Here is an 18,029-nt window from a genome sequence, read left to right on the forward strand (position 1 = left end):
TTTCAGAAATATTTTTCTTGAGCAATTTCAATATTTCTGAGGACGTGGAAGGTTTTGAGTTAAGAAAAACTTGTTTGCAGCAGTCCAGTTCAGGTGAGTCGCTCAGTCGTGTCCGACCCCATGAACTGCAGCAGGCCAGGCTTCCCTGTCCATCACCAACTCCCAGAGCTTGCTCAAACTCATGTCCCTTCAGTCGGTGATGCCATCCAACCATCTCATCCTCTGTCCTCCCCTTCTCCTCCTGCCCTCAATCCTTCCTAGCATCAGGGTCTTTTTCATTGAGTGGACTCTGCGCGTCAATCAGGTGGCCAAAATATTGGCGCTTCAGCATCAGCCCTTCCAATGAATATTCAGCAGCCATCAGATACTGCTAATTATATTTAGGATCCCAAAGGTGTTCACAATGGATTGTATTTTTTTTTTTTATAGTCAGTAAAAGCAAGCAGGTTAGCTCACACTCTACACTACAAATCACAAAGAATTGTGTGGTCCTGTCTCTTGTATCAGTAAATTTTCACGAAGAGAAATCTAGAGTAATGCCGATAAGTTAGAAGTTCCTGCCCATTGGAACAAGAGCCAGGCTAAAATACAATTCTACTAGCACTGGGTGGAAGTTCTTAAAATAGTTAAGGTTACTTGGTTACTCTTTTTTTTCTTTCTTTTTTTTTCAAGTACATCCTTGAGAATAACTGCTGAAAAGTCGGATTTTACCTAATTTGCTGTAAGGATATTTAGCAGTGGATTTCCACTGGCTTTTTAGTCTCAGACTTTTCCCCATATTTCAAAAATGATATGCAAACATCCTCCAAAACAATTCCTGCTGGTAACTACAGTTCAGATGAACAGACATAAGAACAAATCTCTATTTGTGACATGCTTATTTCTACAAAGATATGTATAACCATGCTCCTTGAAAGTAGAATTTAATTTTACTTCTTGTCTATTCCTCTTACCCTCATTCCTTTCAGTCACTACACAGAGAGTTTCTTGAGGCAGTAATTGCCCCTCATTTCGAAATCCCCACTACCTAGCATTGTACCTGGGCTTAGTAGGAAAATCTTTTACTGGCCCTAAAATTCCTCTCTAAATCTAGCTCTTCTCCCCTTGCCAAACCCCAGCCACACTGACCTTCCACCTGTAGACAATTCCTTCACTCCTTCCTCTCCCGAGGTCCTTGAACAGGCCTTTTTAACTGCAGGAAGGCTTTCCCCTTCTCCATTCCGCCTCATCTCACTGAGGCCCTCTTATATAGTTCTCAAAGTAAATGTCTCTTGATCTCGACTAGAGATGGAAACTTTCTCTAAACCCTGACTTAATAAGGTCCTCTGTTACACTATTTCAGTACTTAATTAAGTACATGATGATGTATTCAATGTCTGTCTTCCCTGCTAAACTATCAAATCCAGGAGGGTGGCTGCACTGGGTCTATTTCTTTCACTACTGTCTAGTCTAGTGATACTGCCTACCCTAGTTCCTGACACATGTCAGAGACTCAATGCATATATAGAGGCAAATTGATAGGTTGTCAGATTTTTTAAAAACAGAACACTCAGTTAAATTTTAATTTTAAATAATTACATTTTTTAGTATAAAGGTATGTTCCAAATATTATAGAATATAAATATAGCAATATTAACACTGAAGAAGTACAGAGAGGATTTACCCAACTGAGGATTTCCAAAGATAGTTCATATTTAAAATGCTGTGGGAGGGTGGGGAGTGGGGAAAAAAAAATAAATAAAAAATAAAATGCTGTGGGAATTCCCTGGTGGTCCAGTGGTTAAGAGTCCATGCTTTCACTGCCAAGGGCCCAGGTTTAATCCCTGGTTCAGGCACTAAGATCCCACAAACTGCCCAGTGCAGCCAAAAAATAAACCAAAATGCTGTTTCAACAAGCATCTGTGCAGTCCTAATACCTGTGTATTTGAAGCTGGTAATATACACTTGACAACACAGCCCTAGCCCTTGATGGGTTCACCTGATTTAGAGTTCTGAAAATATGACTGGTCACTGAAACTGTAGGCACTCAAAAATATTTTGTTAATTTACTCATGTCCAAAGCATGACTGTTGAATACACAGCTACAGTTTCTCATGCAAGCTCTTTGTACAAGTGAACAATAAATACTGTATTAGTGTAGCTAGGAATTGTTAAACCATATAAAACTTGAAAACAATAAACTTTACCAAATTTTAGTCACAAAATAGAATGATAAGTTACTATTTCTCATCTGAAAATGCAGATTAAATGACATTGTTGAAAATTTGTACTCTAAAAGTAAAGATCCAAAAAATAAATAAATAAATAAAAGTAAAGATCCCTGGTGGTCCAGTGATTAAAATCTGCCTCTCAAGGCAGGAGACAGGGGTTTGGTCCCCAGTGGGTGAGGGAACCAAGATCCCACATGCCGCAGGGCAACTCAGCCTGAGCACCGCAACAAAGATCACCCATGCTGCAACTAAGACCCAAACACAGTCAAAAATAAAAATAAACAGATTTTTTTTTAAAGACATCCATTTTTATAAAAAGTCAAAATAAAGATAGGAGAGATATGTCATTAAATAAGAAAAGTAATTCAAGTGACACACACACACACCAAGAAGAGGACCATGGACAAATTTTAAATGACTAAGCTTTGAGGGAAACTTCAAAGGCTCTTAAAACCAAAATCTAAACTAACAAATTGGACTTGGGGTGAGGGGAAATTATTATAACTAGTTAAATATTTCCTCTTGCATAGAGCCTAAAGAGAAGCTTTCTGACTTGCTTTGGGGGACTTACAGGGAAACTACAGTCATCACCTGACTGGCCACTTGGGCTTCCCAGAGTTACCCTGACTCCCTGCCCTAGGAGATAGTGAAACAAACAAATCATGCAGCCCTGGAATTTCTGAGTTCAAAGTTTTCCTGTAGAGTGAAGCAATCCTTGTTCTACAAAGGCACAGTCCTTACCATTTGTTGGACCAGTCCCAGCAGTTTATAGTATGTTTTGTATTTAAAATTTTAGAGAGTCAAAATGGCTTAAAGGCTTAAAGATCTAACACCATAAAACTCCTAGAAGAGAACATAGGCAAAACATTCTCTGACATAAAGTGTACCAATGTTTTCTTAGGTCAGTCTCCCAAGGCAACAGAAATAAAAACAAAAAAATTTTTAAAGGGACCTAATCAAACTTGCAAACTTTTGTACAGCAAAGGAAACCATAAAATAAAAAGACAACCTATAGACTGGGAGGAAAGCATTTGAGAATGAAGAGACTGAAAAGGACTTAACTTCCAAAATATATAAACGGCTCATACAACTCAATGGCAAAAAGACAACCCAAGCAAAAATGGGCAGAAGACTAAAGAGACATTTCTCCAAAGAAGACACACAGATGGCCGACAGGCAGGCACAGAAAGATACGTTCAACATGGCTGATTATTAGAGAAACGTGCAAGTCAAAACTACAATGAGTGGCTTCCCTGATGGTTCAGCAGTTAAGAATCTGCCTTGCAGTGCAAAGGGACACTAGGTTCAGTCCTTGTTCCAGGAAGATCCCACATGCTGTGGAGCAACTGAGCCCATGCACCACGACTACTGAGCCTGCTCTCTAGAGCCCAAGAGCCACAAAGACTGAAACCCACATGCAGACTGCACAGAGCCTGTGCTCTGTAACAAGAGAGCCACTGCAATATGTCCTCACACTAACACAAGAGTAGTCCCCACTCACCACAACTAAAGAAAGCCCACATGCAACAACAAAGACCCACCACAGTCAAATAATAAGATAAATAATAAATACATAGATCTTTAAAAAAAAAACCACCTACAATGAGGTACCACCTCACACTGGTCAGAATGGGCATCATTAAAAAGGCAACAAATAACAAATCCTGTAGAGACTTGAAGAAAAGGGAATCCTACTCTGTTGGTGGGAATGTAAATTGGTGCAGCCACTGTAGAAAACAGTAAGGAGGCTCCTCAAAAAACTAGAGTTGCCATAGGAGCCAGCAATCCCACTCCTGGACATGTATCTGGACATAGCAGCACTATTCACAGTAGCCAAAATATGGAAACAACCTAAATGTCCATTGACAGATGACGAATGGATAACAAGATAACAAGATGGGGTGTGTGTGTGTGTGTGTGTGTGTGTGTGTGTGTGTGTGATGGAATAATGCCATTTTATTTTCTTGGGCTCCAAAATCATTGTGGATGGTGACAACAGCAATGAAATTAAAAGACGCTTGCTCCTTGGAAGAAAAGCTATGACAAACTTTTGTCGTTCAGTAGCTCAGTCGTGTCTGACTTTCTGTGACCCCATCAGGTGCATCATGCCAGGCTTCCCAGTCCTTCAATATCTTCCTGAGCTTGCTCAAACTCATATCCATTGATGATGCCAATTGGTGATGCCATCCAACCATCTCATCCCTCTGTCATCCCCTTCTCCTCCCGCCTTCAATCTTTCTCAGCATCAGGGTCTTTTCCAATGAGCTGGCTCTTAACAAGTAGCGAAAATACTGGAGCTTCAGCTTCATCATCATTCCTTCCAATGAATATCCAGGGTCGATTGCCTTTAGGATTGACTGGTTTGATCTTGTTGCAGTCCAAGGAACTCTCAAGACTCTTCTCCAACACAGGGACTTCCCTAGTGGTACAGTGATTATGACTCTTTGCTTCCTCTGCAGAGGACACAAGTTGGATCCCTGTTTGGGGAACTTAGATCCCACATGCTGCAAGGTGTGGCAAAAGAAAAAAAATATGACACAAATGAACTTTATCTGTGGAACAGAAACAGGCTCACAGACATAGAAAACAGACCTGTGGTTGCCCATGGGAAGATGGGTGGGGGTGGGTTTGGCTGGGAGTATGGAATTAGCAGATGCAAACTATTATATATGGAATGGAACAATCCCTTGAAAGTCCCTCGGTGTGGCCAAAAAGAAAAAAAATAAGTGCAGTGCTTAGGATTCCAGAAAGAGCTGTTCCTTCTCCTGTCATTTACTACTAATGTAAATGTGCTCCAACTCCTTCTGAGTCTCAGTTTCAGCCTTTAGGAGTTGCATATAATAATACTCATCCTGGTCACCTCATCAGGTTATTTATTTGTTTAATTGATATTTATTGACAGGTTTAAACGACTTCTGTGGAAAATTGAAAAGTGCTGTAGAAATAGAAGGTATTGTAAAAACTCAATAACACGCTTCATTCACTATTCATTCTTTAGGGGTTTATAGTCTGCTTCAACAGGAAACAGATAATTAAGAAAGGATTTGAAACTTCCCTGGTGTTCCAGTGGTTAAGAACCCACCTTACAACGCAGGGGGCAAAGGTTTGACCCCTGGTCTGGGAACTAAAATCCCACATGCCACTAGCAGAACCATGGATGGACCCAGAGATCGTCATACAGAGTGAAATAAGTCAGAAAGAGAAAAACAAATATTGTATAACATTGTTTATATGTGGATTCAAGAAAAATGGTACAGATGGCTTATTGGCAAAGCAGAAATAGAGTCACAGATGTAGAGAACAAACAACGATTACCAAGGGGGAAAGCGTGGGTGAGACGAACTGGGAGATTGGGATCGATATTCTGATAGACAGAGTGCCTGAAGAACTATGGACAGAGATTTGTAATATTGTACAGGAGGCGGTGATCAAAACCATTTCCAAGAAGAAATGCAAAAAGGCAAAATGGTTGTCTGATGAAGCCTTACAAATATATGAGAAAAGAAGAGAAGCGAAAGGCAAGGAGAAAAAGAAAGATATACCCATCTGAATGCAGAGTTCCAAAGAACAGCAAGGAGAGAAGAGAAAGCCTTCCTAAGTGATCAATTCAAAGAAATGGAGGAAAACAATAGAATGGGAAAGACAGAGATCTTTTCAAGAAAATTAGAGATACCAAGGACATTTCATGCAAAGATGGGCACAACAAAAGACAGAAATGGTATGGACCTAATAGAAGCAGAAGATATCAAGAAGTGGCAAGAATATACAGAAGAATGATACAAAAAAGATCTTCATGACCCAGATAACCACGAAGGTGTGGTCACTCACCTAGAGCCAGACATCCTGGAGTGTGACGTCAAGTGGGCCTAAGAAGCACCACTACAAACAAAGCTAGTGGAAGTGATGGAATTTCAGCTGAGCTATTTCAAATCCTAAAAGATGATGCTGTGAATGTGCTACAGTCAATATGCCAGCAAATTTGGAAAATTCAGCAGTGGCCACAGGACTGGAAAATGTCAGTTTTCATTCCAAACTCAAAGAAAGGCAATGCCAAAGAATGTTCAAACTACCACAGAACTGCACTCATTTCACACACTAGCAAGTAATGCTCAAAATTCTCCAAGTTAGGCTTCAACAATATGTGAACCGAGAACTTACAGATGTTCCAGTTGGATTTAGAAAAGTCAGAGGAACCAGAGATCAACTTGCCAACATCTGATGGATCACAGGAAAAAACAAGAGAATTCCAGAAAAACATCTACTTCTGCTTCACTGACTATGCTAAAGCCTTTGACTGTGTGGATCAAAACAAATTGTGGAAAATTCTGAAAGAAATGGGAATACCAGACCAACTTACCTGCCTCCTGAGAAACCAATATGCAGGTCAAGAAGCAACAGTTAGAACCGAACATGGAACAACAGACTGGTTCCAAATTGGGAAAGGAGTACGTCAAGGCTGAATATTGTAACCCTGCCTATTTAACTTCTATGCAGAGTACATCATGTGAAATGCCAGGCTGGATGAATCCCAAGCTGGAATCAAGATTGCCAGGAGAAATATCAGTAACCTCAGATATGCAGATTACACCACCCTTATGCCAGGAAGTAAAGAGCCTCTTGATGAAGGTGAAAGAGGACAATGAAAAAGCTTGCTTAAAACTCAACATGCAAAAAACTAAGATCATTGCATCTGGTCCCATCACTTCATGGCAAATAGATGGGGAAACAATGGAAACAGTGACAGACTTTATTTTCTAGGGCTCTAAAATCACTGCAGATGGTGACTGCAGCCATGAAATTAAAAGACACTTGCTCCTTGGAAGAAAAGCTATGACCAACCTAGACAGCGTATTAAAAAGCAGAGACATCAGTTTGCCAACAAAGGTCCGTATAGCTATGGTTTTCCCAGTAGTCATGTATGGATGTGAGAGCTGGATCATAAAGAAGGCTGAGTGCCAAAGAATTGATGCTTTTGAACTGTGGTGTTGGAGAAGACTCTTGAGAGTCCCTTGGACTACAAGGAGATCAAACCAGTCAATCCTAAAGGAAATCAACCCTGAATATTCATTGGAAGGACAGATGATGAAGCTGAAGCTTCGATACTTTGGCCACCTGACGTGAAGAGCGGACTAATTAGAAAAGACCCTGATGCTGGGAAAGAGTGAAGGTAGGAGGAGAAGGGGACGACAGAGGATGAAATGGTTTGATGGCATCACTGACTCGATGGACAGGAGTTTGAGCAAGCTCCATGAGATGATGGACAGGGAAGCCTGGCATGCTGCAGTCCACAGGGTCGCAAAGAGTCAGACACAACTGAGTGACTGAACAACAATATATACACTGTGGTGGTAGTGGTTTAGTTGCTAAGTCATGTCCAACTCTTTGCGACCTCGTGAACTGTAGCCTACCAGGCTCCCCTGTCCATGGAATTCTCCAAGCAAGAATACTGAAATGGGTTGCCATTTTCTTCTCTTTTGTATAAAATAGATAACTAATGAGAACCTACCATGTAGCACAGGGAACCCTATTGAGTGATGGGTGGTGGCTGGTGGCCTAAGTGGGAAGGAAATCTAAAAAAGAGTGGATAATGTAAACGTGGACTTCCCTGTAGCTCAAACGGTAAAGAATCTGCCTGCAATGCAGGAGACCAGGGTTCGATCCCTGGGTCGGGAAGATTCTCTGGAGAAAGGAATGGCTGTCCCCTCCAGTATTCTTGCCTGGAGAATCCCCATGGACAGAGGAGCCTGGCGGGCTACAGTCACGGGGTCGGAGAGTCGGACACGACTGAGCGACTAACACACACACGCATATGTAAATGTATAATTGATTCACTTTGCTGTACAGCAGAAACTAACATAACATTGTAAACCAACTATACTGTAATAAAAATTAATAAAAAAAAATAAAGTTTCTACTGCTGGAATGGTAAGCAGTGGGACGGGGTGGAAAGAGGGAGGGAGGTTCAAGATGGAGGAGACTATGTATACCTATGGCTGACTCCTGTTGATGTATGGCAGAAACCAACACAATACTGTAAGGCAATTATCCTCCAAATAAAAATAAATTAATTAAAAACAAAGGGTTTACTTGACAAAAAAAATAATGAAATCCAGCCCCATCACTCAAACACTCAAACACTCAAACTGCTGCTGATATGATGGTGGATTAATTTGGATGATGAATTTTATTCTTCAATATTTTATTTGACACATCATCACAATTATTTCTGCCATCCCCACTTTTCCATTTTGTTGTGGGTGTGTTGTGGGTGCATCCTGGGTCAAATACTTGATCTCATTTAAAAGATTAAAAAAATATCAGTAATTTTGCTGAACTCATGCCAATGTTTAATAAGGCTGACCAGTCACTTCCTCTAATTGACTCATTAAATTTCCTGCCATCTGCCATCATGTTAGACAATGGTGGACACCTTCACATCCAGGCCCTTTTGCAGCAATGAGTAAGTCACCACACCTGCGTTCAAGTACTAAATTCTGTACTTTTTTTTTCTTGACAGTATTAATTTTACTTCCACAGATGATTAAAAAGTTGTTAGTTCTTCCTTTTTCTTTGGCCTAGATGCATGGCTGGTGGGATCCTAGTTCCCCCACCACTGACAGAACCGGGGGTCCTGGCAGTGAGAGCATCTGAGTCTGGTTTCCTTATCTTTAAAACAGGGATGAGGCAAATCGTGTTTTGCAGGGTACAATGAGAGTCAGTAATAATTTAGCACGTAGTTGTATAGGCTACACAAGTTGGAAGAATTGTTAATACTTACGGACTTGGGTTGAAATAGCACCACATTGGCCCTTTATCCAGTTGGGAATATTAACATGCTGATACTTAAAGAAGTTGTATAGAGTATGCAAAAATTGGGGCTTCCCTGGTGGCGCAGACGTTAAAGATACACCTGCAATGCAGGAGACCCGGGTTCGATCCTTGGGTGGGGAACATCTCCTGGACAAAGGAATGGCAACCCACTCCAGGATTCTCGCCTGGAGAATCCCAAGGACAGAGGCCGGCTATATAGTCCAAGAGGTCGCAAAGAACCGGACAAGACTGAGCGACTAAGCATTACACACATACACACACACACACGCACACGCACCCACACACACACGAAAATTAGTTTGCGCCGAAGCGTAAAATGTACTTGTTCAATGAGTTATCAATAAAGTTTCAAGTTAAAAAATTCTCCCTGGTTCGTTTAAATAAAGATTTGCTCAAATGGCGAGCCCAGTTCTTATCGCGAGAATCTGGCGGAATGCTCCTCTGGCTGGAGACCTGCTCTCGCGTTGTTTGAGCTAGCAGCGGCGAGAGGTGAAAAGGAAGCACGAAATACCGCGAGATTACTGAAGATTCTCGCGGTATTTCTTGGGATTACCCCCCCTCCCCCCGCCTTCCTCCTAGTGCCGTTTCGGTTTAACCTAGTGTGTGACTGTGAGTCTGTGTGAGGGGCCGAGTGTGTGAGGTACTTAGGTGAGGCGGAAGCTAGAGAAGGGGCTCCCTCAGGAGCGAGGGACAAAAGGGGCGTGAGGCACCTAGGCCGCGGGACCCCAGCGACAGGAAGCCGCCCCGAGCCGGGCTACCGGGTAGGGGAAGGGCCCGCGCAGTCCTCACAGGGCCCCAGAGCCAGAGTCGGCCACACAGCACCGGGCCGTCGGCTTCCTACTTCTTCGACCTCCCCGGCGTCTGGGCCCGAGGATTGGCTCTGCGTGGGGAGGAGAAACAGATTCGAGCAGCTACTTGTCTCGCAACTCCACTGCTGAGGAACTCTCATTTCTTCCTTGGCTCCTTCACCCCCACCTCATGTAGGAGGGTGCTGAGGAGACGGGAGGGAGGAGGAGCCTGGACTACCGTCCCTTCCCTCCCCACCCCCTTGTAGGGGCGCTTTGGTAGGCGTGGGGCTGGGGGGGAGGGTGGGGGTTACTTTTTGGAGTGCTGGGGAACTTTTTCCCCTTTTTGAGGCCAGGGGAAAGGGAATGCCCAATCCAGAGAGACATGGGGGCAAGAAGGACGGGAGTGGGGGAGCTTCTGGAACTTTGCAGCCGTCATCGGGAGGTGGCAGCTCCAACAGCAGAGAGCGTCACCGCTTGGGGTCGAAGCACAAGCGGCATAAGTCCAAGCACTCCAAAGACATGGGATTGGTGACACCCGAAGCAACACCTTTGGGCACGGTTATCAAACCTTTGGTGGAATATGATGACATTAGCTCTGATTCCGATACCTTCTCTGACGACCTGGCTTTCAAACTGGACCGGAGGGAAAATGATGAACGTCGCGGGACTGATCGCAGCGACCGCCTGCATAAGCACCGTCACCACCAGCACCGACGTACCCGCGACTTATTAAAAACTAAACAGACAGAGAAAGAAAAAAACCTGGAAGCCTCCAGCAAGTCGGGCTCGACGAAGGACCGGATATCAGGAAGTTCAAAGCGTTCAAATGAGGAGAATGATGACCGCGGGAAGGCGCAGATCTCGAAAAGCAGCAGCAAGGAATCCAGGTCATCCAAACTCCATAAAGAGAAGACCCGGAAAGAACGTGAGTTGAAGTCGGGACACAAAGACCGAAGTAAAAGTCATCGGAAAAGGGAAACACCCAAAAGTTACAAAACCGTGGACAGCCCCAAACGGAGATCCAGGAGTCCCCACCGGAAGTGGTCCGACAGCCCCAAGCAAGATGATAGCCCCTCCGGAGCTTCTTACGGCCAAGATTATGACCTTAGTCCCCCGAGATCTCACACCTCTAGCAATTACGACTCCTACAAGAAGAGTCCGGGAAGTACCTCTAGAAGGCCGTCAATCAGCCCACCTTACAAGGAGCCTTCTGCCTACCAGTCCAGCACTCGGTCACCCAGCCCCTACAGTAGACGACAGAGGTCTGTGAGTCCCTATAGCCGGCGACGTTCTTCCAGCTATGAAAGGAGTGGCTCTTACAGTGGGAGATCACCCAGTCCCTACGGTCGAAGGCGGTCCAGCAGCCCTTTTCTGAGCAAGCGCTCTCTGAGCCGGAGTCCACTTCCCAGGTAAGCTATTTGTCTAACAGTCCGTTCTTTCCTACTATGGCTTATGAGGAACTGGGGGTTAGACCTGTTAACGTTTTGTGGAAGCCCCCAGTGTTTGGCATTGTCTAGAACACTTTGCTGTTGACTAGTCATAATGTAGGTGAGACTGGTCTCCTCTTAACTCAGAATTGAAGAGGAGAGATCACATGCCTAAAGCTGCTAAAGGTAGGTACTTCCAGTGCTGGGACCTTCAGCTGCAAGCTCCTATGTGAGAAAAATCATAGGCTTCTGCTTACTGAATGCGTGGAGTTGATACTGGTTCCCAGAGTTTATCCAGTTATTTCGGTTGTTTTATCTTAACTTTTCAAAAATCACTTTGGAATTAGTGCTTTAGGCTTCATTGGACCTGATTGGAGATTTCATTTGTGTTATTTGAGGCTGTTTTCCTAGGTCATCTACCATTTGTGTTGTCCACTGTGTCTCCAAACCTGTAAGTTTATTTCCTAATAGACAGGTTTGTTTTTTTTTTTTTTTTGATAACTTACAAAAGACTCCCATCTTTGATGTTTCTAGTGGGAATTAAGCTGATTAGTTCTTCCCTTTTATGGTATAACCAGGCAGAAATTGGTTCCAAGGATACTTCGATTTTCTTTACAAGTGTCACCATTGACCTATCTTGTGACCACAGCAGTTTTCAGAATCTTTCTTTTAAAAAAATGCTAATAGTATCTTCACTGTGATATTTTTGGTGATAAAGGCATGTTAGTTTGAAATTTAATTGTTGGAGTGAATTGTCTACAGAAAACTGTTCTTGTTCCTAAGTGATGAGGTGTATGTACCTCCCTCTTTGTAGTCTTACCATTTTCCACAAAAGGAGAATTTGGGCTTAGGAGTCACATCTGAGTGGAATCCTAATCTTGTTTTGTAACCTTTGGCATATAATTTAATTTCTCTGTGTGTGAAATGAGAGTAATAACTACTTAGTTCTAGAGTTGCGAGATTTAATTAGTAAATATGAGTGCATAGCCAGGTACAGTGCCTGGTCAGTAAATTCTGTCAGTGAGTGAGAAAAATGTTGAAAACTAGTAGAGAAATTATGCTAATTTGAAAAAAATCCATGCCATGTTTTTTATATGGCACTGTGAGTAATTTTTGCTGGCTTAAAGTTATAATTATTCATAAACTAGTTTGAATTCATCAAGTTACAAGAGTTCCTAGCTGTCAGAGTATGAAGTTCCTTAGGCTTTCCCCCTCCATTTTATATTGTAGTCAGGACTCAAATATGTACCACCTAGATTCTGCAGTTAATACTTGATATACATTTTATCCATCTCTTCATCAAGCCATCTTCATTTGTTTTGATTCATCTCAGTGTAAGTTGCATACATCAGTATACTTCACTATAAACACTTTAGCATGTACACCATTAGCTAGCTAACATCACTTTTTTTTTTCTGGAGGAATGAGAAGTAAATTTATATGCAGTTAAGTAGATGTCTTAAGTGTACTATTTGTAAAATTGCTTAGTTTTTTTTACCGACGCCTAAGAAATAGTCTCAGAATATTTGTTTTCTTGGGGGAGTAGTTTCATTAAGGCTGTTCTGGGGATTTTGATTGTTAGAGGGTTTGAGAATACAGAATTGCATTGAGGCTAAAACAAGTTTCAGTAAAAAACAAGCTGCTTTTACAATAATTCCTTTTGGATTCAAATCTCAAGTTCTCTCTTCCTATACTCACTTAGTTGAAATTAGTGCAGTAATGGTAAAAATAAATCAAGAAAAAATTGAAAATACAACATGATCCTATAGGACACAAATATAAACAGTAAATAATAATCCTGGAGTCACATGCACATTTTTAGTTGGCTAGTAAAGAGCATTACATGTTTATAGGTGTGCGGTATGTGCATATGTACATATTTTTCCTCATTCAGTTTCTTAGAGTAGGGAACATATAGATCCCTTTTATGGTCTTCTCGGTTATTTTTTTTTTTTTTTTCCTTGAGAGAGACAGTTAGAATTAAACAAGTGATATCATTTTTAAAGACTGAAGATGCTTTGAGAGAAACTTTGAAGGTCTTTGCATCCACCAAATTAGTGATTAATAGTAGCAAGTTCATTTCAAATGGGTGGAAGCTAGGTTAATTCAGGGGGAAAATATATTTGTTTTTAAAGACAGTTTTGTTCACTGTTTGAAGACAATTTACCTATTTGTTGTCCCCTTTTTACCCCCTTTTTTCCTTAAAGAGTGGATCTGGACCTCAACTTTAACATTTCTGTAACTTATAGCCATCCAAATGTCCTATTAACAGTAAGATTCTGTTCAGAAGTTGAAGGATTTGTAGCAGAGTTCTTTAGGAAGATTTAGTCATGCTGAAAGAAACAGTGGGTTGTAGAGCATGTTTCTGACATTACTTAGTGTTTTCCTGAGATCATGTTTCAACCCAGTCTGTAATTCAGAAAAAGCCTCTAGTTTTAGCCACTTTATTTACAGGAGATGTATTAGTTTTCTTAAGAGTAACTGGGTATTTAGTAAATCCGTTTAACTAGTTTGGTCTTGTATCCTCATGTTGATATAAATGATGATGTTTAATTCCAGTGATTATTTTATATTTTAATTAACTTTTGTAAGAAAATTTCCAAAAGGCATTATGAGTATAAGAAAATCATGACTAACATCATGTGAGTTGTTTCCCCTACCATGTATATGCTATTTGTTTTGAAACATTTTGAATTACATCAGTCTTACCAATGATCAACCATAAAAGGGAGATATTGAAGATCTGAAATGGGAACAATTTGTTTTAGATTATTGGACAAATTATGTTTTGCCCAGTCATACTTGGACACATTGTGTGCCTGCTAAGTTCCTTCAGTTGTGTCCGACTCTTTGTGACCCCATGGATTGTAGCCTGCCGGGCTCCTCTGTCCATGGGGATTCTTCTGGCAAGAATACTGGAGTGGGTTGCCATGCCCTCCTCCAGGGGATTTTCCTGACCCAAGGGTCGAACCTGCGTCTCTTGTGTCTCCTGCATTGGCAGGCAAGTTCTTTACCACTAGCACTACCTGAGATGGCTGGTAGCATATTTGACTTTTTATATTAAAAAGCAAAAAGAATTAAGGGGGGGTTGGATTTTAATTTAGAATAATCTGCCTTTAGATTCCCAGATTTTACTTCCCAATCCTTTCTTAATAATGGAGAAAATAAGTTGAACATGCAATAATACCTTGCTTTATGAATTTCTAAAATGTTTATTGGAAATCATTTTATATTTGAAAGTATTAGAAGCCATCATAGTTTTAAGAACGTCTAATAAATTATTTTGGCAAGACAGTTCCTCCAGTTTATGTAGCTTGTAAATCCTAAATCTTGTATCTTGGGAGTTTGTTTAATATAGGCACAACATAATTATAAACTAAGGATTCAGGAACAAAATCTTTTCCTGGGATTTCTCAATTAGTTAGCTCTCTAGTTTAAAATTTTAGGTTTTGGTGAAGTGTGCTGGTTACTATGTTTAGCATTAAGTATAACTTTTAAAAATCATGTTTTCACTTTATCAGATATTTAAAACAAAATTCTAAAAGTAATCATGAATGTGCATATTTTCTTACATGGGAAAAAATATCCATCTTCTTTCAGTTGAATAAGTAGGGGATAATTTTTAGATTATATGACTGAAATATGTTACCATGAAGGATTTATTTCCTTCTAATCCATTTTTTAAAGTAAAGAACATTTTTAAATTTATAGAAAAATTGTGACCCTAGTACAAAGAATTCTTTCATATCCTCAAACTCAGTTTCCCCTATTATTAATATCTTATATTTGTTATAATTAATGAACCAATATTGATACATTATTATTATTATTATTTGATGGTACCATCCAGTCCCATCACTTCATGGCAAATAGAAGGGGAAAAAAATGGAAGCAGTGACAGATTTTATTTTCTTGGGCTCCAAAAATCACTTCGGAAACGGTGACTGCAGCCGTGAAAGTAAGAGACACTTGCTCCTTGGAAGGAAAGCTATGACAAACTTAGACAACATATTAAAAAGCAAAGACATCACTTTGCCGACAAAGGTCTGTATAGTCGAAGGTATGGTTTTCCCATTAGTCATGTATGGATGTGAGAGTTGGACCATAAAGAAGGCTGAGTGCCAAAGAATTGATGCTTTCGAATTGTGGTGCTGGAGAAGACTCTTGAGAGTGGGTGCCATGGACTGCAAGGCAATCAAACCAGTCAATCCTAAAAGAAATCAACCCTGAATATTCATAGGAAGGACTGATGATGCTAAAGCTGAAACTCTAATACTTTGGCCACCTAATGTGAAGAGCCAACTTATTGAAAAAGGCTCTGATGCTGGGAAAGATTGAGGGCAGGAGGAGAAAAGGGTGGCAGAGGATGAGATGATTAGATAGCATCACCGACTCAATGAACATGAATTTGAGCAAACTCTGGGAGATAGTGAAGGACAAGGAGGCCTGGTGTGCTGCAGTCCATGGGGTCGCAAAGAGTCAGACAGGATTGAGCGACTGAACAACAACAACAACAATCTATTTTAAGATTGCTAAGTACTCAAACTGGGTTTTTTTAGTTACAGTTCTTCATAGTTTAACTATTTTCTTCCATATTACTATAGTCTATCCATTAAAAATTTTTTTTCTTTTTCCAGTAGAAAATCAATGAAGTCTAGAAGTAGAAGTCCTGCATATTCAAGACACTCATCTTCTCACAGTAAAAAGAAGAGATCCGGGTCACGCAGTCGACATTCCAGTATCTCACCTGTCAGGCTTCCATTGAACTCCAGCTTGGGAGCTGAACTCAGTAGGAAAAAGAAGGAAAGAGCAGCAGCTGCTGCAGCAGCAAAAATGGATGGGAAGGAATCCAAGGGTTCACCTATATTTTTGCCTAGAAAAGAAAACAGTTCAGTAGAGGCTAAGGATTCAGGCTTGGAGCCTAAAAAGTTACCCAGAGGTGTAAAATTGGAAAAATCTGCCCCAGATACTGAACTGGTGAATGTAACACATCTAAACACAGAGGTCAAAAATTCTTTAGATACAGGGAAAGTGAAGTTGGATGAGAACTCTGAGAAGCATCCTGTTCCTAAAGATACGAAAGTACAGGGAACAAGAGACTCTAAACCTGTAGCACTGAAAGAGGAGATTGTTACTCCAAAAGAGACAGAGACATCTGAAAAGGAGACCCTTCCACCTCTTCCCACAGTTACTTCTCCACCTCCTTTACCAACTACTACCCCTCCACCACAGACACCCCCCTTGCCACCTTTGCCTCCACTGCCAGCTATTTCACAGCAGCCACCTCTGCCTCCTCCCCAGCCAACACTTAGTCAGGTTCTTTCTTCAAGTACTTCAACTTTGCCCCCCTCTGTTCATCCAAGGACATCTACTCTGCCCTCTCAGGCAAATTCTCAGCCCCCTGTACAGGTTTCTGTGAAGACTCAAGTATCTGTAACAGCTGCTATTCCACACCTAAAAACTTCAACGTTGCCTCCTTTGCCCCTCCCACCCTTATTACTGGGAGATGATGACATGGATAGGTAAGTCCTGTAGTTAACTGGGAAATTTTAACCCTCTTGATCTAAGTGTAATGTAGTTTCTGTTCTCAAGCCTTTGTCAAAATTGTTCTGATGCATGTCTGTTTAGAATGCTTTCATGAATAGGAAATGCCTGTGATGTTTGGTTTTCAGTGGAAAAAGTCCTTATGTATGACATGATTAGGAAAAGAGAATTACAGTTTGAGGTCTAGTAATTCTTTTTCTCACAAGAGTATCAATAATTTTGATTTAAACTTTTAAAAATCATGTGTTTTTATCCTTAAATTTTTATGTTGAAAATTTTAGTATTACATTGCTACAGAAAAATTAACACCTGTTTGCCCTTCACCTAGATTGACCAGTTGTTAATTTTTTGCCTTATTTTTTTGAACTATAGATATTATGACATTTTTTAATAGTTTAGCATGTCTCTCCTACTAAGAACACTTTCCTATATAATCACAATACCTTTATCACCCTAAAAAACATTCATTTATTGAATAATATCAGTAGCATATCAATAATAATAATATCCTAAGTGGTCCCCAAAATGTCTTTTAAATTGACTTTTTTCCATCTTGATGCTTTAAAAAGATTATCCTTAAGAAGGAAAAGAACAATATGTAGAGTCTTTGCTAATTAGAATATAAATTCACAGTGTAGTGATAAGAAGAGCTCTCATTTTAATGAGTCCTCTGAGTATTGAGACCTGAAATGATTTGAAGCACAAATCTGATTTCATGGACGGCATTAGGAAATACATTTGTTTAATTTCTTGGTGGGCCTAGCTAGGCAAGTATAACCAAACTTGATAGAGCAGTGACATATACCTTGGCAGTCTTCGGGTTATTGTTTTTTCTATGGAGATTCTGCCCTCTTGTTATAGAGAATATGAGTTTCACTTAATACCATCATAAGCACAGAAATAAATATTATCAGTTGTGCATCCCAGATGAATTCCCAAGCTTCCATTACTTTCCAGGTGACAGCAGTAGTTTAAATAGTGATACATTTCAGCCCTTTAGGTCTATATTTTTTCAGACTACTCTCTGTGCTTTTTTAGAAGGTGCAAGTGCAATAAATGATGGGAAAAGAGACTATTTAAATGAATGGCTCCATTACTATATATAGTGGTAAATATGATTTTAAAGAAAAATTCCACATGCTCTTTCTAATATTAATAGGTATTAATGAATTCTGCCACATCCTGAGAACTACAAAGGAGAAGAAAAGAACCTGAAATTTATGTAGAAA

The 18,029-nt window shown here is 40.6% G+C and overlaps 1 protein-coding gene across 9 annotated transcripts in view; it reads left to right on the forward strand.

The window, feature by feature from the left end:
* Positions 1 to 9,629: 9,629 nt before the first annotated feature.
* Positions 9,630 to 18,029, forward strand: part of CDK12 (cyclin dependent kinase 12) — a 63,040-nt gene continuing 54,640 nt past the window's right edge. For 8 of the 9 annotated variants that reach the window (XR_006341288.1, XR_006341290.1, XR_006341289.1 and 5 more), the window contains exons 1-2: positions 9,630 to 11,238; positions 15,894 to 16,778. Coding sequence is in view for 6 of the 9 variants with exons in the window: in XM_043904407.1 (XP_043760342.1) it covers positions 10,193 to 11,238; positions 15,894 to 16,778 (1,931 nt within the window). In the remaining 3 variants the exon portion in view is untranslated. The remainder of the gene's footprint in view (positions 11,239 to 15,893; positions 16,779 to 18,029) is intronic. The other variant, XM_043904404.1, reaches the window with a different exon arrangement.

Source organism: Cervus elaphus, chromosome 5 (assembly GCF_910594005.1).
Source record: "Cervus elaphus chromosome 5, mCerEla1.1, whole genome shotgun sequence".
NCBI classification, from domain to species: domain Eukaryota; kingdom Metazoa; phylum Chordata; class Mammalia; order Artiodactyla; family Cervidae; genus Cervus; species Cervus elaphus.